Source organism: Eulemur rufifrons, chromosome 15 (assembly GCF_041146395.1).
Source record: "Eulemur rufifrons isolate Redbay chromosome 15, OSU_ERuf_1, whole genome shotgun sequence".
Taxonomy (NCBI): Eukaryota; Metazoa; Chordata; class Mammalia; order Primates; family Lemuridae; genus Eulemur; species Eulemur rufifrons.
In genome coordinates, this window is record NC_090997.1 from 70,135,986 (window position 1) to 70,162,221 (window position 26,236).

General features: G+C 33.8%; 1 protein-coding gene across 1 annotated transcript in view; it reads right to left on the bottom strand.

Moving 5' to 3' along the window:
• Window positions 1-26,236, bottom strand: part of CEP85L (centrosomal protein 85 like) — a 108,930-nt gene that overhangs the window by 32,554 nt on the left and 50,140 nt on the right. The window contains exons 4-5 of the mRNA XM_069488392.1: window positions 13,279-13,400; window positions 8,825-8,942 (exon numbers count right to left, since the gene is read on the bottom strand). Of these exons, the coding sequence (XP_069344493.1) occupies window positions 8,825-8,942; window positions 13,279-13,400 (240 nt within the window). The remainder of the gene's footprint in view (window positions 1-8,824; window positions 8,943-13,278; window positions 13,401-26,236) is intronic.

Sequence of the window (26,236 nt, forward strand, 5' to 3'; positions counted from 1 at the left end):
CACTAACAGAAATGAAGAATGCCTTTGATGGGCTCATTAGTAGACTGACCCCAGCTGAGGAAAGAATCTCTGAGTTTGAGGATGTGACAACAGAAACTTCCAAAACTGAAAAATAAAGAGAAAAAAGACTTAAAAAAAAATAACAGAACATCCAAGAACTGTGGACCAACTACAAAAAGTATAACTGTGAGTATTGGTAATACCATTAGGAGAAAAAGAGAGAAAGAAAAATAAGCTCTATTTGAAGCAATGATGACTGAGAATTTCCCCAAATTAATGTCAGACACCATACCACAGATCAGGAAGGTCAGAAAACACCAAACAAGACAAATGCCAAAAAAACCATACCCAGGCATATCATATATAAATATCAGAAAATCAAAGATAAAGAAAAAAATCCTGAAAGAAACCAGAGGGGGAAAAACTTACTTATAGAGGAACAAAGATCAGAATTATATCCAACTTCTCCTCAGAAACCATACAAACAAGATGAGAGTGGAGTGAAATATTTTCTCTGTTGAGAAAATAAAACCACAAATCTGTATCCTGCAAAATTATCCTTTAAAAGTGAAGGAGAAATAAAGGCAAACAGAAATTGAAGGATTTTGTTGTTAGTAGATCTACCTTGCAAGAAATGTTAAAAGAAGTTCTTCAGAGAGAAGGGAAATGATATAGGTCAGAAACTCAGGTCTACATAAAGAAAGGAAGAGCATCAGAGAAGGAATAAGTGAAGATAAAATTAAAACCTTTATTTTTCTTATTCTTAATTTATCTAAGTAAGTTTGTTGGAAATAGCAGCAACAATGTATGCGTGCGTGTGTGTGTGTGTGTGTGCGTGTGTGTGTACACAGATGCTTACGTATGCTTATTGTATAAGTAAAATGAATGACAATGATACAATGGATGAGAAGGAAGATGGAAGATTTAGGAGCATTTTGTTATGATAAGGTACTTGCACTACCTGTGAAGTGGTATAAGGTTATTTGACAGTAGACTTGATAAGTTGTAATGTATATGCAAATTCTAGGCTAATCACTAAATAAAGTAAAAAGAGAAATATAAATGCTATGATAAAAAGAGGCTCATGCCTGTAATCCCAGCACTTTGGGAGGCCAAGGCAAGAGGATCACTTGAGGCCAGGAGTTTAAGACCAACCTGGGCAACATAGCGAGGCTCTGTCTCTACTAAAAATAAAAATAAACATAAAAATAAAAATATATCAGGTAGGCATGGCGGTGCACACCTGCAGTCCTATCTGCTCAGGAGGCTGAGATAGGACAATTGCTTGAGGACAGGAGTTTCAGGCTGTAGTGAGACTATGATCATGCCACTGTCATCCAGCCCGGGTGACAGAGCAAGACATTATCACTACAAAACAAACAAACAAAATAAAAAGAGAAAAATGGATTCACATAAAATGTTCAATTAAAATTACAAAAGACAGAAAAAGTATGGAAGACAAAGGAAAAAGAACAAATAAAAAACATTAACAACTATAGTAGATATTAATCCAACTATATCCATAATCACTGAACATCAATAGTCTAAATGCACCAATTAAAAGATAAAGATTGTGAGAGGGGATCAAAAACAAAACCCAACTATACATTCTCTACAAGAAATATAGATTAAATATAAAGACACATATGGATACAAAGTAAAAGAATAAAGAAGATATAAGATATTAGCACTACTCAGAAGAAAGTGGAAGTAGCTATATATTAATTTCAGAGAAAGCAGACTTCAGAGCAAGGAAAGTTGTCAGGGATAAAGAGGGACATTACATAATGACAAAGGGGTCAATATTCTAAGAAGGTGTATTTTTAACAATACTTAGGGTGTATTATTTAACAACAAAGCATCAAAATATATGAGACAAAAACTGACAGAACAAGGGGAAATAGATAAATCCAATATAATAGTTGGAGATTTTAACAGTCCTCTGTCAAAAATGGGCAGATCCAGCAGGCAGAAAGTCAGTAAGGACATAGTTGATCTCAACAGCTTCATCAATCAATTAGATTTAATTGACATCTATAGACTACTCATCCAAAAGCAGTATTACACATTCTCTTCAAGCTCACTTGGAACATTCACCAAGGCAGAGAACATTCTGGGTCACAAAACACACCTTAAAAAATTTAAAAGATAAGAAATCATCTAATGTCTGCTTTCAGACCATAATGGAAGTAAACTAGAAATCAAAAACAGGAAGATAGCCAAAAAATCCCCTAAATACTTAGAGATTAAACAACATACTGCTAAATAATACATGGGTTAACGAGGACATCTCAAGAGAAATTCAAGAATATTGTCTACTAAAGGAACAGGAAAATGTAATTTATCAAAATTTGTGGTATCCAGTGAAGGAAGTGTTAGAAATTTATGGCATTCAATGCATATATTGGCATGAAAGATCTAAAATCAATCATCTAAGCCTCCACCCTAGGAAACTAGAAAAAGTAGAGAAAACTAGAAAAATTAGACATAATTGAATTTAAAGCAAGCAGAACAAAAGAAATAATAAAAATTAGACTAGAAATTCATGAAATTGAAAAAAATGAACAGAAAAAAAATCAACAAAACCAAAAGATGTTTCTTTGAAACAATCAATAAAACCAATAAGCCTCTAACCAGGCTAAGAAAAAAGAGAGAAGATACAAATTATTAATATCAGAAATGAAAGAGAGAACACCACTAGATACCATGGACATTAAAAGGATAATAAAGGAATATTATGAACTCTTCTATGCCCACAAAATTTGATAACATCAACAAAATGGAATAATTCCTTGAAAAACACAATCTGCCAAAACTCACATAAAGAAGAGACAATATGAATAGGCTTATGTCTGTTAAAGAAATTAAATCAATAATTAATAACCTTCCAAAACAGAAAGCACCAGGCTCAAATGGGTTCACTGGTGAATTCAAACATTTAAGGAAGAAATTATATCCATTCTTTACAATCTCATCTAGAACACAGAAGCAGAGATAATACTTTCTTACTCATTCTATGAGGACAGCATTACCTTAAAACCAAAATGAGACAAAAACACTACAAGCAAACTATAGACCATTATTTCTAATAAACATAGATGCAAAAATCCTCAACAAAATATCAGCAAATCAAATCCCATAATGTATAAATAGAACTAATCATCACAACCAAGTGGACTATATCCCAGGTATACAAGCCTGGTTCAACATTTGAAAATCAATGTACACCATCACATCAACAAGCTAAAGGAAAAAAATATCACATGATCGTGTCAACATATGCAGAAAATGCATTTGTGAAAATCCAACACCTATTCATGATTAAAAACTCAGAGCAAACTGGGAATAGAAGGTAGTTTCCTCAACTTGATAAAGAACATCTATAAAAAATCTATAGCTAATATCATATTTAATGCTAAGCAAGTCAAAGCTTTCCCACTAAGATCAGGAAGAAGGCAAGGATGTTTCTCTTACTAATAATGCTTTTCAACATTGTCGTGGAATGCTGGTGTCATTTTAATTAGAGCAGGTCTGGTGAGTATTGGGATGATAGAGGTAGAACGCTATGATACAGGGACTGCCATGCAGGTGGGTGGAAGCAACATAACCTGCTATGAAGTGAAAGTCACTAAAGTAGGAAGGACACCTCTCAAGGAAAAGCGCCCATGTGGAGGTATTCTTTTACAATTTTCTTATGATGAAGCTTGAAAGGGCTTCTGCTGCCAATGTCGTAGGTGACTCTAAACATTTTTCCTTGCTGGCCAAAGATTCTAATTTTATTCACACTATTCTTCTAACATGCTTTGCCTTTACCAAAAAAAATAAATAAATAAAAAGCAAAGCACATATGAACCAATGAGACTTGAAAACTATAGTGACATCATTCTTCTATTTACTAATTGTGTATGAACAAATTTGCATCACAGAAATGTGTTTTGAAGCAAAACAAGTTGCAGTTGAAGCTCTGTGAAATTAAGCACACAGAAAGAGAAAAGTCTAAGGCCACAATGTTTTTAATTTCTACATTTAATAACATCTTTTCAGTCTTTATCTGCTTTCTCTGAGTTTCATACACGTATTCCCTCTCTGTGGAAGAATCCTTTTTTCCCTTCATTTCTATTACAACGCTCCCCATGCTCCTTCACAAGTTGTGCTCTTCTACCACCTTCTAAGATACTGCTGTTCCCCATCTTTAATTCTGGATCTCATTTTCCTCTCATTGCACGAACATTCCCTAGAACATCTGGGCATGCCCAAGGCTTCAACAACCACAGAGTTAACACCTAATTGTCTTATCCCAGGCACCTAGACCTGCATCATTCTTCATCTCAACCACAAATTTACAATTGATAAGTTTAATTCATTATTTTTCTCCTCTAAATCTATTCCTAATGTAGCCTCTCTCACGGTCACTAACACTATAAATCAATCAATTGTCTCCATCAATAGCTGAATGAAACCAGGCAATCATTCTCCTACTCATCACATTAAATAAGTCACTAAATCTGGCCCATTTGCCATGCTTGATTGCACAGGTGTCTAAGGGTCACTTTTTCTCACCCTGACCACCACTGTTTTAAAATTAAAGGTTTAAATAAAGGTGTTAATTTAACTTTTGGACTATTGAGATAGCTTCCTGACTGGTTTTCCTGCCTCAGTCTACCTTAAATCCAGTGTCTATTATACCATTGGAGTAAACAAACTAGCATACTTTGGAAAGTGACAGGGGGTGCTATTAATAATTATTTTAGTATAACAGGCACAAACTGGGGCAATCCTAAGCAAACCTGGAACAGATGGATACCTCTGATGGCCCCTGCTTACCTCTTCACCCACATCTCTTACAACTACCCCACTCTCATGTTATGCTTCATCTATACAGAATAATTTGTAGTTTTCCAAATGCATTAGTTCCCTTCATTCCTTTGGGTCTCTTTGCATGCTGCACATTATGCCTCAAGCGCTATTCCTACCCCTTTCACCTGACTAAATTAATTTAGTTTCTCAGGTTCTCAGATTAGATATCCCTTGCTATAGGAAGCCTGATCTGACCTTTGAGACTAATTTATATGTTTGTAGAAGGGGTTCCCAAAACACTTCATATATAACATTTCGGGCACCTCTAACATTCTGCAATTATCTGCTGTTTGTCTGTGTTCACCATTAGACTACACATTCTTTGAGGGCAAAACCAACTTTATTCACATTTATATTACTAGAGCCTAAATGACCTAATCCATAGTGAAGAAAAATAATTTTTAAGGAAATGGATAAACTTGTTTTTGATATAGTCTCCCTCTGTGGACTTTGAGATCCATCACAAAAGCAGAAACTGTTCTTCACTTATGCAGCCCCAGTATTTAATACATTAGATGTTTAATGTTTTATTGAACAGGCTCATTTGTAAAGGTGGGACTCATTTATTAAATGTTCATTAGAACCAAAGGAGTTGGTGGCAGAAAAAATAGATGAAGGAAAAATAGGGGAAAAAATGATATAAATGAGGATAAAAGGATAAAATGGAAAGAAAAAAAAAACAAATGATGCATCAGTAAAGCTTAGAAAGTTTCATATTACTCAATATTACTTGGTTGGTCTTTCCAAAGCACACGTATATACAGAAAGAAGAAACCTCTTTCTTCTTTACTTAACAAAATGAAAAAGTGTCCTTCACATTTTGTTTTTTCCATGGAGACCTATTAACCACAGATGGAAATTTTGGTGTACTATAAATATAAACCACTCTTTGGTTCTACCAATTCTACCACTAAAACTATTTAGGAAATTTTGGGTTTTAGGATAAAGACATGGTTCTCACTCTCTACCTATAAGACTAAGTGACATTTACCTCTTAGGTCAAATAATTGTAAGGATAGTACAAGTTTTTAACAGGCAAATGGAAGTACTTTCTCAAGAATATGCCTTTCATGTATAAATTCATAGAAGAATGTTATTTTTATTTTACTAATTGACTTTACTCTAGAATATAAAGAATATTAAAAGCCTAATTTTCTTTGTCTAATGTGCTATAGAATTAGGAAGAACAAACTATGGACCAGAAAAATATGCATAAACAAAATGCTGGGCACAAAAAATAAAGTTGTTCATGGATCCAAGGTAAAAATTTTGTTGCTAAAGAAATATTTCACCTTATCTGTTGTTTTTTCTAATCCTTGACATTTTATTAGTTCTCTCTATATATCTACCTACTGATAAAAGTTTATCTTATATATCTATCATACCCATATAGTATTTAGGATTTTCCTTGTTATTTCCTTTTATGAATATCCCTTAACTTTTAAAATCAAATTTCTCAATAACACTTCTGCGCATAATTCAAAATCCTTCTAAATATTTTTTACAACCCTTTTTCCATATCCTTCCAGATCTTTTTATCTGTCCTTGCAGACTGACTTGGAGAGCCCTCTACTGGCCTGATGCTGTGTCAAAAAAAATTTGCTTCATCATTCAGATACCTATTTTTACATACTTTCAGTAATACAATAATAAGTGCATAATTAAAGTAAAACTTTTATTCCAAATGACAAAATTATAAAGATAGAATGAATGGTTCTACTAAAAGACTTATCAAAGCAAATTATTCTATTTACATAGCATAGAAAAACCAATTTTAAATAAATGTACACTATTAATCTCAGTACAGCACCATAAAGCCTTGCTATCATGTGACAGAAGTCATAGATGAGATCACATTATAATGTATTTTTATATACTAGTAACTAAAGAATGAAAAACAAACTGGAATCTCTGTGTTAAATGCCTATGCCTCATATAAATCTGATAGTTATTTGGTATTCAATATTTCATGATTTTAACATACTAAATGCCTTCAGTATTTATAAACATGTTTGAAGATACAATGAAGAGGGAAAAGTCCACTTAAAATGATGTTTTTTAAATCTAAGAATAAAGACCTTAATGAAGAAGACAAAAAAAAATTTTTACAAAAAGAAAGTTATCGGGCCTCAATTAGATCCCAATAAAAATGCCAACATTTTTTTTTTCTTTTGGAAATAAGCCAATTATAAAGTTTATATAAGAAAACATACAAACAAGTTTTTTGAGACAGAGTCTCGCTCTGTCGCCCAGGCTAGAGTGCCATGGTGTCGGCCTAGCTCACTGCAACCTCAAACACCTGGGCTTAAGCAATCCGCCTGCTTCAGCCTCTTGAGTAGCTGTAACTACAGGCATGGCACACATGGCTAATTTTTTCTATTTTTAGTAGAGATGGGGTATCACTCTTGTTCAGGGCTCAGGCTGCTCTTGAACTCCTGAGCTCAAGAGATCCTCCTCGCTTCTGTCTCCCAGAATGCTAGGATTACAGACGTGAGCTACTGCACCAGGCCTAAGAAAAACTCTTAAAAAGAAGAGTAACAACTGGGGAAAGTAGTGCTTCCAGTCACATAAATTTTGTTATAAAGCCTCACAAACTCTGTGTTCCCATTAGACTGTACTCTCCTTATAGGCAAAACTAACCTTATTCATACTTTTTTTCCTAGGGCCTAGACACTACCTTACCCCTTCTAAAACAAATAAAATAGACAAGAAACAGATAAACATGTTTCCCTAAATGGTCTCTACACCTGTAAGTTTTGAGATCAATAAGCGCAGGAACTATTCTTCACTTTTATGACATCAGAATTTAGCACAGTTGATGTTTAATCATTGTTTTGTTAAAGGGGCTCATTTGTAAAGGTGAGACTCATTTATAAAATACTCATTAAAATTAGACTTCATGGTAGAAAAAATTACATACAGGAGAAAGGAATAACAATATAAATAGAAATTATGATAAATTTGGAAAAAGTACATTCAAATCAAATTACAGGTAAAAAGTTGATTTCTTTTATATATAAATGGCTCCTAAAACAATAAGCAAAAACCTAAAATCTAACACAAAAAATAAGCAAAAGGATATGAAAAAACAATCACAGAAAAAGAAATGTGAATTGGTCCTAAATATATAAAAAGATGCTCAACATTGCTCCTAAGAGAAATATATATAAAACTGTATGGCAATACCTACCCCCTTGCCTTTTATATAAACCTAGTAGAAAGGCAAAAATCCCTAAGTTTGAGAACATATTCTGTTAGCATGGTTGACAGCTAGGGAGTGAAAGAGGGAGGAGTCTTACATAGTGTTCTCCCGGATGGCAATTTGACAATATCAATAAAAATCGCAAAGTCATACAACCTAGAAATTTCACTTCTCAGAATTTAACCTACAAAAATATTTGCACATGAGCAAAATAATATTTATAAAAGGCTATTCTTCACAGCATTATTATTCCTCAAACTGGAAACAACCCAAATTTTGACGAGTATGGGATAAAGTGAATAAATTATGCTAACACCATAAAATGGAAAATCATGTAGCTGTAAAAGCAAAGGAAAAGGGTGCTATCTATGTAAAGATATGAAAATAATCATTGTAGTTTATATAATTTTATGTATTAATAATATAAAGGAAAAAGGCAAGGTGCTAGGTAAGTATATATTCTGATACTTTTTGTAAATGTAGAAGGATAAAATACATTTATATCTGCTTGTGATATGCCTCAACTCTGAAGGATACACTAGAAACCGATTACATAGTTCTTTTGTTTGTGTGTGTGTGTGTGTGTGTATGTGTGGAGCAGGTGTGAACTGGACAGATGGAAGACAGTATCTTTGACCACACATAAATATGAACCATGTGAATACACTATTGATTCAAAAATTGACTTAAAATGTACTTAAAACAAGTATATTTTTAACACAAGCTTTACTACTAAAACAACTGCAAAATCCTCTGTAGCCTTACCTGCAAATTAGCCACATAAGAATCCTCACAATTTACATAATGTCCTAACATGGCATGTTGTGCCCGTAATTCATTATCTCTTATCCTCTCATGTAGGTGGGTAATTTGTTGCTTCTGCCTGAAAAACATAAATTGAGGTCACATTATGAAGAATATACTTTTCTAAAAGGTAGTTAAAATCAGAACGTTTAGTATTCTAACAATTTTACATAAGAGTTTAAAAGTATTATCAATTTTAAAAATCATAATAGGGAATTATTTTAAACTACAGTACCTTATGTGGAATTAAAGTAAAAGTTTATTTATACTGTAAAGTACTCCCAGCATTCTGTAGAATGCAATCTGTTGTAGAATAATTCTCTTAGATTCTAACTAAGTCATGCTTTGCTTTCTTTCTTCTTGTTACTTAACCTAATAAATGTTTCGTTCTCAGTCTGGAATGCCATTACCCTAAAAATCATTATTTAAATTCATACAAATTCTGTTCAATACTCATACGTTTTGAGAATCTCATTGTCAGGGGTGAAAGTAGTTTTATAAAGACCATCTAGCCCAATTGCCGTTCTATGCCTGCATCTTATTTAAAACATCCCAGGTTACACGGTTTACACATAAATATCACCAGTGATGAAGAACTCACTCAGTGACAGATCTCCATCTTTGTATAGCTCTGACATTTCATTTAGTAATATAACCTCATGTTAGAACCAGACACACTGAAGTTCAAATCTGTCTTCAGCAGCTCATGGCCTACTTTAACCACGTTATTTAACTTGTGTGAATACGTATCCTTAAAAATTTTAAAACTATTAAGTGTCAGGCATGATGCTGAGAGCTTTGTATGCAGTATCTCTCATCTTCAAAAACTTAATAACAAGTTTCATAATGAACTTATGAGGGAGACAGAGCTTTCAAGAAATCATATAATGTGAGTAAACAAATAGCTTTATGTTTTCCAATACTACTTACAAAGTAACTTTTGGAACTAGCTAGAGTATATGTTTCAGACTGCATCAAAGACCTTTTTCTGCTTGGAGTCATTTTTATTTTTTAAGAAATGTGCCAACCTCTAAGAAAATCCACATAGAAAACATTAAATAGGAAATAGGTAAGTTAGGAGAGATTAGTCATATAACACTTTTCAAATAATTTAAAGGTTTACCCAAAAAAAAAAAAAATTTCCTTTGTCAAACAAGATGGAGTAGCAGGGACTGGTTTTGCCCTCCTGCCTGAAAAACGTTTTTTTTAAAAAAGACAAAATACAGGAAACAAAGATTCTCAAGACACTGGACACCAGGCAATTACGAACAGTGATCTCTGAGAGATGGGTAACTAATGAAGTAAGCCCCATAACTGCCCCAGTTTACTGCTCAGAGAGTTGTCAAGCCCTAGAACAGAGTGGGTGGTCTCCCTGAGACAGAAGAACAATAAAATGGCACAAGGCTAGGAACCTGGAGAAACCAATGCAGCTATAGTTCACAGTGCTGAGTGACCCTTGAGAATTCAGATGAATATTAATTCATAAATGCATGAGGAAACCACTGAAGGTACGTGTGGAGGGAGAGAGCCAAACAAAAAGATCAGAGGGAATAGTGCTTGAAGCTCACACAGGGCCTGGAATACCGCCTATTGCCAACTGCCAGAGTGAGAAACTTCATGATTCACAGCACATCATCAACTCATCTCATGATATGATATATACATGATAGCATATACATCATCTCAAGGCTTTATCATTTCTTTGTGTTGGTAACATTCAAATTTCTCTCTTCTAGCTATTTTAAAAAAAATACCATAAATTATTGCTTACTATAGTTACCCTACAGTGTTACATAACACTAGAACTTATTCCTATCTAGCTGTAATTTTGTATCCATTATCCAACTTCTCTCTATTCTCTACTCTCCACAACCCATCCCAAACTCTATTAACCACTCTTCTCTTTATTTCTATGAGATCAATTTTCAAAAAACTTCATTCTTGTTTAACTGGTGAAACTCCTTTACCCAGGCAGATAAGTAGATTAAAATGCAGAAGGTTAAGCACTTTACTCAGGAAACACCTAAATGGCTATGGTGGCAGATAAAAAGAATGAGAAACTAGGTTTCCCGTTTTCCTGAATTGTTCCTGAAATTAATCTGTAATATATGCTTTTTCTCGTGAGATGGGGAAAATTTAGAGAGACAGTTTAGAGAGCAGTCATTTTTCCCAAACACATGCTTTTCTTTGATCTAATTATCTAGTCGTCTACTACAAAAGCTACATGCAGTTTCTCATGCAATTATTGTGGATAACTTGATATTTGCAGAAATAATATCCAACATGTAATTTTTGTTAAGTGACTTGAAAGGTATCATCAACACACAAGATCCCAAAGTAGGAAGCTTAGCTTCCTCACTCTCAGTTCCATTCAATTGGACACCAAATCTTGTCAATTCTATCTCTGAAATAGCCTCTGCATGTGTCATCAACATTTTAAAGGCCATTAGTCTAATCTACTTCCTCAAAAAACAGAAATGTTATATATTTGGTTCTAATTTTAAGTAATATATATGTTATAGAGATTTTTATATATAAATATTTTTTACTTTTAAATACTGGTTATGCTGCTTTTGAAACAAAAGCTGCTAGTTTCTCTTCTGTTTTATACAATATCAAATACATTGATTACCAAAAAAATTTACAATAAATTTGTAAAGAAACCAAAGATTATTTAAGATACTGGGTGTGGTAGATTTTTTACCAAAATACCTCAATTATTTCCCTCCCTGTATTATTAATGCCCCATTTACAAAGTGACTTTGCTGCTCCTGGTGTCTAAAGGCAAGGTCTACTGGCCTTGTGACCAACAGAATGTAACAAAAGTGACATTGGGCCAGTTCTGAACCTAAGGCCTCAAGAGACCTTGTTTGCTTCATTCACTCTTAGAATCCCACTCAGTCACCACATGAACAAACCCAGACTAGCCTGCTGCAGAATGACAGACCACATGGAGTAAAGACAAGCCATATAGCTGTGGCCATCATTTTAGGCCACCAGCCCCCAGCCAACATGCCACTACCAGAGATGAACAAATGATCCTAGCTGAAGAATTGGCCAACTGAGCAACTTGAATTACTTTAAATTCTTCCTTAGTCTCCTTCTACAACATACACAATTAAAAAATATATATTTCATTAGAATATGTCAATAATTTTCTACATTTCCTATTGGTTTACACCCAGTGGAATGGTATTCAAAAAATAATAAAAGCTAATTGATTCTGTCTGAGGGAGAGCAGATCCATATTAATAAAATTCTGCAATGGTCTGTTTAAAAAAACTATTAATTTCAAGTATATATAATGAATTAAATTAGAAGTGTTAAAAATACATATACAGCTGGGCATGTACCTATTTGTATATAAGATTTACTTGTATTAGAAACAGCTTATATTTTTAAGTAGCTTTTTTCTAAAATCAATTCAAATTATTTTCTACAATCCTCATTCATTTATCAACAAGAGAAGTATCAAGTTCTAAGTACATACTGCATGCCAGACTCTCTTCAAAATGTTGGGGACATAGTGGAGAACAAGAAAGTACGTATGTCTATGGTCTAGTTCATATTCCAGTAGATCTTCCTTTAATACTGCTAAGTTTCCAAGAAAAACCTTTTGAAATTTCAACTATTAAATTCATTTAACATTTGAATTAGAATTTTAAAGATAAAATGCCTACTATTTTATCCCATGCAAGCACACAAAAATAAGCAATGGTTAGCATTAAGAAGAAACGCGCCTGAGAACTATTTTCCAATTACCATGATATACAACATGTTTAATTATCCCAAAAGCATACATAAATGATGTAGAACCAATCTACATCAAAGATAATATGATTAAGTAACATTAAGGTTTACTGCTCTGAATAATCAGGGAACTGTATTAAGTTCAAATGCATTTCTTTTTCAAAGCTTAGGTGTGCAAACATTCAAAAACTTTGGAATGTCCTATAAAACTCCCATAATTCTTAACTATATAAGTCATTATCTTCATAGTTTGTGGCATCACACCTAACATACTTAAAGGAGATTACTATTATACTTTATAGTACTTTTCCAATTTGATAGTTCCCAAGCGTAAAACACGAAGACACTATCTTGTAGCTGTGATAGTTCATTAGCACTGCAGACAACCTGCTATGTATACAAAACAGAGAGGAGATTTCAAATAATGAAATATTAATAATTCACTAAGTGAATGAGGAAGGTCACAGAAATAAGACATACAAGCCCTCAGTTAAGACAGTAGTTCTTGGAAAGATTGGGAGTGGGGAGGGGAAAACATGCACCATCAATGTATTTGTAAGGTTCTAGTTCTTAAAACTCTAAGTAGTGGATACAGAAGTAATTGTTTCATTAATCTACATTTCTGTGTGCCTGAAATATTTAGTAATTTAAAAAAACAGACTCACCGATCAATTACAATTTCTTTCTGTCTTAGAAGTCCTTCTTTTATTTTCAACATTGATTCCCACTTACTGAAATCCTGATAGCCAGAAGGTGAATAACTTTGACGAGATGATCCGGTCAAAACCTGCACAAACATGTTTACACTATTAGTATGCTAAAGGTATCCAAAGGAATATTTATATACCATCTAATATATTCCCAATGATTTTCTTTAAAGAATACAGAAATTGCTTCAACTTTTCAAAGACTATCTGAAATCACACTTATAACCTGAAGAATTTCAAGGAAGTTCCAAAGTAAATGTACAAGTCTAATGAAGAATTGATGACAACAGGACATTTAACCTGGCTAATTATAATATTATATATAAGATCTTATTTTCATTATCTTGTGGTGTAGAAGCTTTCTGGAAATAAGAGCTTAATCACTGCCTAAGGAAGCAGTATAATAAAGGAATGTACCACAGCCTAACTAAACAAACATTACCAGGATGGTTTCCACAAGGAAATAAAAGCAATATCTGTAGTAATTCAGACTTCAAATTGTCATGCATCATATCATCATTTAACTACATTAAAATTTCAAGATGACAAATGTTTTCAGCAAGTAGTAAATATATCCATAGAAAATATGACTAACCATTAAGCAGGTAATTTGTATGATTACTGTTCTCCAGTATAAATTATACCATTTAGAAAAAATCTGCTTAGACTTTAAGAAAACTTTCAGATACTTAAAATGAATCAACAAGAATAAAAACCAATGTGGCAAATATCCTCAAATTTCTACCATTGAAATAACAACAAACATTTTTTTTAACATTGGCATCATGGGTTCAATTGTGTCCCCTCAAAAAGATAAGTTGAAGTCCTAACTCCTACTACCTCAGAAAGTGATCTTATTTGGAAATAGGGTCTTTGCAGATGTAGTCAAGTTAAGATGAGGTCCTTAGGGTGATCCCTAATCCAATAGGGATTGGTGTCCTTATTAGAAAGGGAAAAATTTGAACATGCACACAAGGAAGACCATGTGAAGAGACACAGAGGTAATCCCACATGAATATGAAAGCAGAGACTGGAGTGATACATCTACAAGCCAGTAAAACACCAGAAGCTAGGAGAGAGGTATGGGACAGATTCTGCTACATAGCCCTCAGAAGGAACCAACTCTGCTGACACCTTAATTTCCAACTTTTAGCTTCCACAACTGTGAGACAATAAATTTCTGTTTTTAGGCTATCCCATTTGTGGTACGGTACTTTGTTAAGGTGGCTCTAGGAACCTGATTTCAAATAGAAACATAAATTCCTTGGCAGGCTAGAAGATGCTGTATAAACACCACAAAGCAAAATTAGGAGAATTCAAATGTGCAGTACTATTTTTATCCTTTATTTTCAAAAGATGCTACTAACAAGGACTACTTCTGAGTAAACTACTAATTGTGTGACATCAAGCAGTCCTAGATTAACTCTTTAAACAACCTCTATAGAAAACAGTGTGGAGATTTCCCAAAGGACTAAAAATAGAACTACCATTTGATCCAGCAGGAAGAAATCATTATATCAAAAAGATATCTGCACTGGTATGTTTATCACAGCACTATCCACAATAGCAATGATATGGAATCAACCTAAATTTCCAAGTGTCCGTCAAGTGATGACTGGATAAAGAAAATGTTCTGTGTATGTATATACATATATGTATACATACACATGCACACACCATGGACTACTACTCAGTCGTAAAAAAGAATAAAATTGTGTCCTTTGCAGCAACATGGATAGAACTGAGGCCATTATCTTAAGAGAAATGACTCAGAAACAGAAAGTCAAATACCACATGTTCACACTCGTAAGTGGGAGCTAAATAATGTATAGACATGGACATAGAAAGTGGAATAATAGACATTGGAGACTCATGAGGGCAGAAAGGAGCTATGGAATGAGAAATTACCTAATGGGTACTATGTACATTAATAAAGTGAGGGTTACACAAAAAGCTCAGACTTCACCATGATGCAATATGTCCATGTATCAAAACTGTACTTGTACATCCTAAATCTATAAAAATAATTTTAAAATAACATTATCAAAAAAAAAAAAAAAAAAACACCAAAATACTGGCTGGTTGTGGTGGCCCACACCTGTAATCCTAGCACTTTGGGAGGCTGAGGCAGAAAGATCACTTAAGGTCAGGCATTTAAGACCAGCCTGAGCAACACAGTGAGAACTTATCTCTACAAAAAAATACAAAAATTAGCCAGGCATGGTGGCATGTGCCTGTAGTCCCAGCTACTCAGGAGTCTGAGGCAGGAGCATGGCTTGAGCCTAGGAGTTTGAGGTTACAGTGAGCTCTGATCATGCCACTGCACTCCAACCTGAGCAACAGAGACCCTGCAGCAAATAAACAAACAAAATAAATTAAGATGATAGTCAAGTAATATTAGGACTAGATGTTTCATAAGGAAGATAGGGTGAGTAGACTAAGGATAGAAATCAGTTGATATTAATAACAGGGTACATATCTTCTCAGATAAAGAGGTATTTTGAGTATAAATGACACATGGTGTCATAGAGCAGGTTAGTCAGAGATCCTGCCTCTGAATTTCTTTCTTTCCCTTGCCTAATATACAACAAAGGCTAATAATCAGCCAGCATGAGCAGTACAGATGTTAGTCATTACAATACTGAAGTACTTTCACTGTGGTTGGTCAACTAACCGCTATTCAAACCCTCTTAACTGTCCTTTCCACAGCCCAGGCCACTCCTCACACTGCTCCATGATCCAACAAATAAAATGTTACTCCCCAGGGGGTGTGGGAGGTAGGGAGAGATGGCTGACTAAAGACATTGGTTGCTAGATTGTCCCAAATAGAAGAAAAAGTTTCAGGTGAGAAAGCATAGCTCAGGTGAAATGCTGAAGGAACGATGACAGAATCTACCCTTACCAGAGATCCCATGGGAAGAAGATGTGGAGCAGAATGATAAGGAACAAAATTTTGGCACAGACTGACTCCTGAAGGATTTGGAATCAAGCAGAAATGGTAGGTCAGAGTGTTTGCTTCTCCTCTTCTCAATCCTGTAGCAGTCTGCCAGATCCCAATGTGCTGGAGAGTCCTTCTACTGTGACGAACCTAGGCACTGCTATCATCGGCAAACTGAGAGCTTCCTGGGAGCAGATCACTGGCCTGTGGCATAGGATCATTCCCCTTGACACAGACCTGAGCTGAGACAGCAGATGCCATACTGCCTGCACACATGCCAGGTGTCTCTACCGGACTTACAAAAACAGGTACCTATCCTACTGAAACTGGCACATAACATCAAGAAGGAGGGAATCCTCCCTAACTAACTCTATGAAGCCAGTATCACCCTGATACCAAAGCCAGCAAAGGATGCAACAAAAAGAGAAAACTACAGACCAATGTACCTCATGAACACAGATGCAAAAGTCCTCAACAAAATCCTAGCAAACTGAATCCAATAGTACATCAAAAAAATAATTCACCATGATCAAGTGGGTTTCATCCCAGGGATGCAAGGATGACTCAACATACACAAATCAATAAGTGTGATTCACCACATAAACAAAACTAAAAACAAAAACCATATGATCATCTCAGTAGATGCAGAAAAAGCATTTGATAAAATCCAGCACTGCTTTAGGATAAAAACTCTTAGCAAACTAGGCATAAAAGGGACATAGCTCAAAATAATAAAACCATATATGACAAACCCACAGCCAACATCATACTGAATGAGGTAAAGTTGAAAACATTCCCCCTAAGAATTGGAACAAAACAAGGGTACCCATTTTCACCACTTCTAATCAACATAGTACTGGAACCCCTAGCCAGAGCAATTGAACAAAAGCAAGAAATAAAGAGTATCCAAATTAGGAATGAGGAAGTCAAACTATCCTTGTTTGCCAATGATATGATCTTATATCTAGAAAATACTAACGACTCCTCCAAAAGACTCCTAGAATTGATAAATAGATTCAGTAAAGTTTCAGGTCAAAAAATTAATGTGCAAAAATCAGTTGCATTTCCATATAGCATGAACAGTGAAGCTGAGAATCAAGAACTCAATATTATTTACAATAGATGCAAAAAAATAAAATAAAATACCTAGGAATATACTTAAGCAAGGAGGTGAAAGATCTCTACAACGAGAATTACAAAACACTGACGAAAGAAATCATGGATGACATAAAGGAATGGAAAAATATCCAATGCTAATGGATTGGAAGAATATTGTTATAATGTCCTTACTGCCCAAAATGATTTACAGATTCAATACAATTTCCATCCAGATACCAATGTCATTTTACACAGAATTAGAAAAAAAGTCCTAAATTTCATATGGAATAAAAAAAGACCTTGAATTACCAAAGCAATCCTAAGGAGAAAGAACAAATCTGAAGCATCACATTACTTGACTTTATACTAGAAGGCCACAGTAACCAAAATATTAATAGCACAGCACTAGTACAGAAGTAGATACATGGATAAATGGAACAAAATAGACAACCCAGAAATAAAACATCAACAACCAACTGATCTTCAACAAACCAGACAAAAACATACACTGGGAAAGGACCCACTATTCAATAAACGGTGCTGGGAAAATTGGAGAGCCACATGCAGAAGAATGAAACTGGATCCCTATCTCTCACCATATATAAAAATAAACTCAAGATGGATTAAAGACTTAAATGTAAACCCTGATGCCATAAAAATTCTAGAAGAAAATGTAGGAAAAACTCTTCTGGACATTGGCCTAGGCAAAGAATTTATGACCAAGACCCCAAAAGCAAATACAACAAAAACAAAACAAACAGATGTGACTTAATTGAACTAAAAAGTTTCTACACAGTAAAAGAAATAATCAACAGAGCAAATAGGCAACCTACAGAATGGGAGAAAATACTCACAAACTGTACAGCTGACAAAGGACTAATATCCAGAATCTACAAGGAATACAAATAAATTAGCAACAAAAAAAACAACCCCATTAAAAGGTGGCAAAAGACATGAAGATTTTTCAGAAGATGAGACACAAATGACAAACATATGAAAAAATGTTCAACATCACTAATCATCAGGTAAATGTAAATTAAAACCACAATGAGATACCACATTACCCCTGTCAGAATGGCCATTTTAAAATGTCAATAAACAATAGATGTCAGCATGGATGGTGTGAAAAGAAAATACATATTCACTGCTGGTGGGAATGTAAATTAGTATAACCTCTACGGAACATAGCATGGAGATTCCTCAAGGAACTAAAAGTTGACCTACCATTCGATCCAGCAATCCCACTACTGGGTATCCACCCAAAGAAAAAGAAATTATTATATCAGAAAGACATATGATCTCCTATGTTAATCACAGCACAATTAACAATTGCAAAGATACGCCCATCAACTGATGAATGGATAAAGAAAATGTGTTGTGTGTATATATAATACACACACACACACACACACACACACACCATGGAACACTATTCAGCCATAAAAAGAATGAAATAATGGCTTTCACAGCAATTTGGATGGAACTGGAAGCCATTATACTAAGTGAAGTATCTCAAGAAAGGAAAAACAAAAACCACATGTACTCACTTATATGTGGGAGCTGAATGATGGGTATACATGGTCACACAAATTGGTATAAGGGACTTTGGAGACTCTGAAGGGGGTATGGTGGGAGAAGGGTGAGGGATCAAAAACTACCTATCAGGTACAATGTATACTATTTGGGTGATGGGTACACTGAAAGCCCTGACTTCACCACTACATAATCCATGTAACACAAAACCACTTGTAACTCCCCTAAATCTACTGAAATAACAATAATAATAATAATAATAAAACAGGTTAGTTAAATTGATGATCTGAAATTCCACCTGAGGCATTAACTTCAGTTATTTATTGAAGTTACTACTAGTTTTGAAACAGTATTTGCTTTAAATCTCAAATAATGTAAAATCTCACAGGTAGGAAGAGTCCCTCAGCAGCCATTCAAGCTCCAGTGAGCTTTCTGAGATAGAAAGATCAAGTAGAGCAGGGATTGAAAAGTCCAGTTCACTGTCTGTTTTTTCATGGCATGCAAACTAAAAATGGATTTAATATTTTTAAACAGTTGAAAACAATCAAAAGAAAAACATTTTGTGACACATAAAGTTTTATTGGAATACCTCCACACTTATTCTTTTACATATTGCCTGACTGCTTTCACAACAAAGTTGAATAGCTGCAAGACACTATACATGTCTGTAGGTACAGATATACATTTCTTAAGAGACTATGTACTTAAAACTAGTTATTCAAAGAACACTTTAAAGTTGTATTGCAATATATATCAATAAATCTAAAAATTTAGATGAAATGAACAACTTTCTAAGAAAATATCAATTACCAAAATTAACTCTTGAGACAGACTATCTGAATAATCATTGGAAAACTGGGGGGAAAAAAGGTGTACTTCTAAAATGAGGTATTGATTTTACAGGTAGTTTTTTCCTAAATCTAAAGAAAAAATAAAGCAGTAAAACGAGAAAAATTTTGAGATAGCTAATGAAGTAGGGCTTGAATAATGAAGCATGTTATAAATTGACCATATTTAAAATAATGCATCTTAATCCAGATACAGAAATTCAAATTAAAATACCACCATTTTTTGGTATTACTGAAATTAAATAACACACTTCTAAATAATACATCAGTTGAACTGAAAGAAAATGAAAATATCATAATTTGTGGGATGCAGCTAACGCAGTACTGAGAGGAAAAATTAAAGTCCTAAGTAATTAAATTAGAAAAAGCAAATGGTCTCAATCTAAGCTCCCATCTTTAGAAGCTAGAACATACACCCAAAGCAACACCACTGTTGTCATAACACAACTATACAGTAGTTTCCCCTTATCCGCAGTTTCACTTTCCACGGTTTCAGTTACATGGTCTATCGTGGCCAAAAAATATTAAATGGAAAATTCCAAAATAAACAATTCATAAATTTTAAATTGCATGCCATTCTGTGCAGCATGATGAGTCCTGCACCATCCTGCTCTGTCACATCCCAGACATAAATCATCCCTTTGTCTAGCATATCCACACTGCGTAAGCTACTGGCCCATTATCCATTTAGTAGCCACCTTGAATATCAGATCAACTGTCTTGGTGTCTCAGTGTTCATGTTCCAGTAACCTTTATTTTACTCAATAATGGCCCAAAATGCAAGAGTAGCAATGCTTACATATTGTCATAATTGTTCTATTTTATTATTAATTATTGCTAATTTCTGGCTGTGCTTACTTTATAAATTAAGCTTTATCATAGGTATATATGTATAGGAACAAACAGTATATAGAGAGTTTGGTACTATCCCCAGTTTCAGGCATCCACTGGGGATCTTGGAACATATCTCCCACAGATAATAGGCAACTACTATATACATTTTTCAAAAACTCTATCACATTTTATGTAAATTTAATCTTTCATATTTTTAAAGGTTAAATTCCACTATATGTAAATCATACCTCAAAGATCCTATTGAAAATGAGTGTGTATTGTTTGTAAATAGTATCAATAACATTGATTTTTCTAAAAGTAATTCCAGGTAAATATTTACACATATCCCATTCAACACTGTAGATGACAGAATGCACTGTCCTGGCTATAAGTTCTTATCTCTTCATCACTTTGGTACTAACCCACATCTGCAAGTAGTCATGAGATAAGAGAAAATGCCGGATAAAGTAAATACCCTACACCAAGAGTACAAGAACAGAGTTGATAACAACCTACAAGCCGGCTCTTAAGAGCTGTCAATACTCTAGCAGAACAAAGAAACCTTATATTACAGCAGAGGACAATCTTGCTTCCTAATATGGAAAAGACAAAAGTATTTTCTATTCAAATAACTGCTCTGCTATATCCCATTAGTAGCACATTTTATCCCAAGTAGTTAGAAAACAATTAAGAATTTCTATTCAATAAAATTATAATGAGCCACGAGATGCATACCATTGTGTGGCAGTTATATATTGGCGGTAAAAAACACATTTTGACCTTATCTTAGAAAACCTAGATATTTGTTTCAATAGAAAAATATGTATCAAAGTTCACATATTGATAAAAGATAAAATTACTTTTGTTGCTATTTTACTTAGAATTTCAAGTAGTCATGTTTCTACTTGACTGTATCCAATATAAGTAATCAAGGAGAACATGATAATTTAAGCTTATGAATATATAATTTATATTTATAGCTTATGAATAATAAAACTTTAACTAGATATGAACATGAAATGTAAAAGGTAATTATAAAGGCTTGTAGCTGTGTGAATTAATCTGAAGTAAGAAACAGAAAGTATGTCATCAAAGTAACATTTCAAAATCTGTCAAGGTGAAACAAAGACTTTCACAAGTAAAAACTGTTCATATATATTTGGTCAGGAAGGGAATACCTCCTTTAGATGTTTTATCTAAAAATGTACAACACACACTGTTGTCTGGTGGTTAGAGAAGAAAATAGTAGTTTAGTAGCCAAGGAAGAATAACTCTTCTGCATATAAAACATAACCATATAAAGGTATAGACCCAGAAGACACACATAGGTACCTCTTAATGGGAATGGCAAATTCCACACTCAAAACTGAATATGGATAGTGGGCATCTACAACAATCCCAAATACATACTACTTAGATGAGACCCAGATGCTATGAAAAGTTGCCAAAATATGTCAGTTAATGCCAAACATGCTTCTAATAAAAGTTTACTATAGTGCAGCTGAAAATAGCTCAAAATTCTTTGGCTTGGACAAATACTGTTAAATTTAGATAATCCAGTGCTACCACACTTAACTGGAATACAACCTCTGCAGTTCTTCAAGTTTGTTATCTCTCCTTCATTTGCCTTTGTCCCTGAGCTCATTCATCACTCACAACATGTCAAATAACACAGCAAATCTTCCTCTGTTTCCTGGAATAGTCTATCTGAAAAGATACTCTACAAGTGCTTTTAGGTAAAAGAATCAAGATACTGCATCCAAACGTAAAAAATTCACAAAGCTCAACAGTGAAGATGAAAATAAACTACAAATAACACAGAATTTAAAAAGCTTTTATTAACCAAGAGAAGGAAAAAATATGGATTACATTATTACTAAAAGAACTGTGCATTTAATATAAGATCTATATTTTAACTAAGCCCACGTAATTCTTTTAGAGTACATTACTACATATTAATTTTCTCCAACCAAAAAACCTAACAAAAAAAACACATAAAATTCTATCAGTAACCCCTGCTTCCTCAGAGTGATCCATTATAAATTAAACTCTGCATCTTGACCCTTGAAATTTAAATTATATTAATAGAAGTAACTGTGTTTTGTAATAATCTCATTATTGCTTCAATTTGTTTTTATTACTAACTTTATAATGTTCTCCTTGCCATCCTAATATGCTTTACTGAAATAACAATTCAGTATATTGAGTGACTTCAAGGGTAAAAAACCCTAGGAAAAAAATGATAAAAAGAAACTGATAGGAATATATGTCTGTATTTTACATCTTAAAAATACACATGCATGAAGATAAAGAGAACACTAAAAGTATTTCTGATTTCCACCATCCTAAACAACTAAATTACTATTCTTTTCTTTTAGAAGAAAGAACATCTTTCTTCTCAAAAAACAACATGGTTCATGTCTATGTTAGCATTATCATGTTTAAAAAAAATGTACATATGAGCCATGCATGAAATGTAATCTCATTACAGTCATAACATAAAAGTGAAGGGCAGAAATGGTATATCCAATATTGAGAAGTAAATCACTTTCTTTAAGCAAGTCAATTAGAAGGTTAAGTAAAACAAATGAAGCTCAAGTCTTCAAATTAAACTTAATCATGAATTTTACTTATAAAACAAACAGATTGTAGCTTTTTCCAAACCTTGTATTGCTATAATTTACTTTTTTAAACTTAAGATACACATATTAACAGTAAGACCAGGCATGGTGGCTCACACCTATAATCCTAGTACTTTGGGAGGCCAAGGCGAGAGGAGTTTGAGAACAGCCTCAGCAACAAAGTTAGGCCTCTACAAAAATTATTTTAAATTAAATACACACACACACACACACACACACAGAGTAAAATTTAATGAATCAATCCTTTGTAATTAACAAATTAGATAGCTACTACTAGCAACCAAACTGGAAAAAAATTAAGGGTATAACTGACAATTCACAAAATATATAACTATGAAATGGAAATAAAGAGAAGCTTACCAAAATGAAGTATTTAATAAAATGTGGCTCTATTTTGGATCCTGCTCAAGATTATGAATAACAAATGTACCAGACTATAAAACAAGCTTCTGCTAAAACAGAGCTACAGCACAAATGCTAACATATTTCATTTATTTTTAAAATCAGATTACCAAAATATGTTTTATCAAGTATTTTACCATATTTTACTATCAAGAGATAAAATGAAAATATATAATAATGGTTACATACTGCATAACAATGTTTTGGTCAACAATGGATGGCACATACAACTGTGGTCCCACAGGATTATATTATAATACCATATTTTTGTGCCTTTGCTATGTTTAAATATATTTGGATACACAAATGCAATTGCATTACAACTGCCTATTCAGTACACTAGCATGTTGTATAGGTTTGTAACCTAGAAGCAAATACTACATAGCCTAGGTGTGTAGTAGGGTATACCATCTAGGTTTGCATAAGTATGTTCTATGATGTTCATACAATGACAAAATTGCCTAAAAAGACATTTCTCAGAACATATCCCCATTGATAAGTGATACATGACTGCAAATAAGTTCTGGGACAAAAGTACTACCTACATTATTTAAAAATTTATCTAAGAATTTTTCTAAAAGGATATAAAAGAAATTATTAATATTAATGGTGGTTATCTTGAGGGGATAGAGGGAGTAGGTGTTTACTTGCTATCAGTTGGGGTTATCTGACTTTGCTTACATCTACATTCTCCTTTTTTCTTTTCTATCAGTGCAGTTATGCATAGGTCATCAAAGTTTTCTTCTATTATATGTTAAAAATACCACTTAAAAAATGTCTAAAGAGTCAAAAATGGAAAATCTTCTCAGGGTGAAATTGTTGAGTGAAGTTTAGAGAGCTCCCTACATATGTTTAGGACATAAAACAGGAGCAAGTTGATTGCTGACACTAATTTTTTTTTTTAATTCCACAGTCTAGTTCATCGCCTGGCCCAGGGCACACAATCAGCAAAAAGAAGATGAATAGCTAGAATCCCCTAGGTATGTTTCTCAGCCTTCAAAAAAAAAATCCAAAAATATTTCCAACAGCACAGATGGGCATTGTAATTAGCATACTGTAATAGTAATTATGGCAGTGGTTTCTTTCCCAGCTTAGTCTGTATCATGATAAATTGGGTCTTATTATTCTATACCCCTTGATACTCAGCACAGCACCTGACAACGTTTATTAAATACCAACTGACTTGAAAATTTGGAGATTTCTACAGAAGGTTATACTCCCACAAATTGTCAGTACTTAAAATCTCTATTACCATTTTCATAGCAATGACACAAGTAACAGCAGAAAATATCTACACTTTAAAAATTATAGTTCAAAGAACAGTACACAAACTTAGGTTTGAATAAAAATCAGGCTTTCAGGCCCTTAAGGTCTGGCCTCATTTTTGTCAGATCCAAGGAAACTGACTAGTCTGCAGGTGAGCTATGATCATGCCACTGCATGCTAGCCAGGGCAACAGAGCAAGACTCTGTCTCAAAAAAAAAAAAAAAAAAAAAAAAAAAAGGAAGGGAAAGGGAAAGGGGAAAGGGGAAGATCAGTCTCTATTCATGAAGTTTATGGCAAAGAAAATAAATCCACATTTAAAAATACATAAAGTCCCCCTCCAACTTCTGATTTATCTGATTTTTCTGAGTTATAAGAGATCCTCATTACCTATATAATTAAAAACTAAGAACAAATAAAACATAGCTCCCTACCTATTTCTGAATAATGAAAGAGTTCCAGAAGAACAAGAAAGTGGAAAAGATTTCAGATAGAAGAAATAAAACATAATGGCAGAGTTGTCAAACTGTTACAGTTGGAATAGATGACAATGGCCAGATCAGGAAAGAGCTTTCATGTAATGTTGTAAAAGTATGAGTTTTAATCTTGAAGGAGAATGAAAAGTTCTCAGCATATGAGTGACAATAAAATTTGCACTTGAGAAAGCCAACTTGGATTGCAAGGTGAGACTGAGTAGGAAAGCATCACAGCAAAAGATAGAAAAACTAGTTAATACATACACTTCTATAAAAGTTCAGACCTGATGAGTCTATGAGAACAAAGATTTATATTTGGTAACCTGCATTTGATTTCTTAGTGTACAGGAAATCTGGCAGAAGACTGATAAAGGATGAGCCTCAAATTTCCATTTTGTATCAAAGTAAATAATAGTGCCACAACAAAGGCTGGGAATGCAAGGGGCTCAAGGGCTGAGGTGTCAAGCCCAAGGATAATGAATTTAATATATGCAGGGTAACACTACAATTACTACACAACAATCACTGAACTTCAGTTCAATGGAACCATCTTAACGGAACAGGATCATAGTCTATAGAAATTAAAGCAAGTATCTAGAGGCCTGAAGGATGGTTTTTGTTGCTGTTAAGTTTATTGTGTGGTGTTTCCTTTTCTTATTTTAGCATTTGTTCTATCAGCTTCCTTTGTATAAAATATGTAGTTTTCTTAGAAGTCACACTGCTTCTTACTATATGTGTTCATTTGACTTTCAATTCTGAATTTCCTTGTTCTGGTGTTATCTTGTACTCGTTCTGAACTTCCAAATGTTAAATATTTCATTTCCATATTACTTATATACCAATAGACAACAAATTCCTTGAAGCCACATGGCATGCTATAGC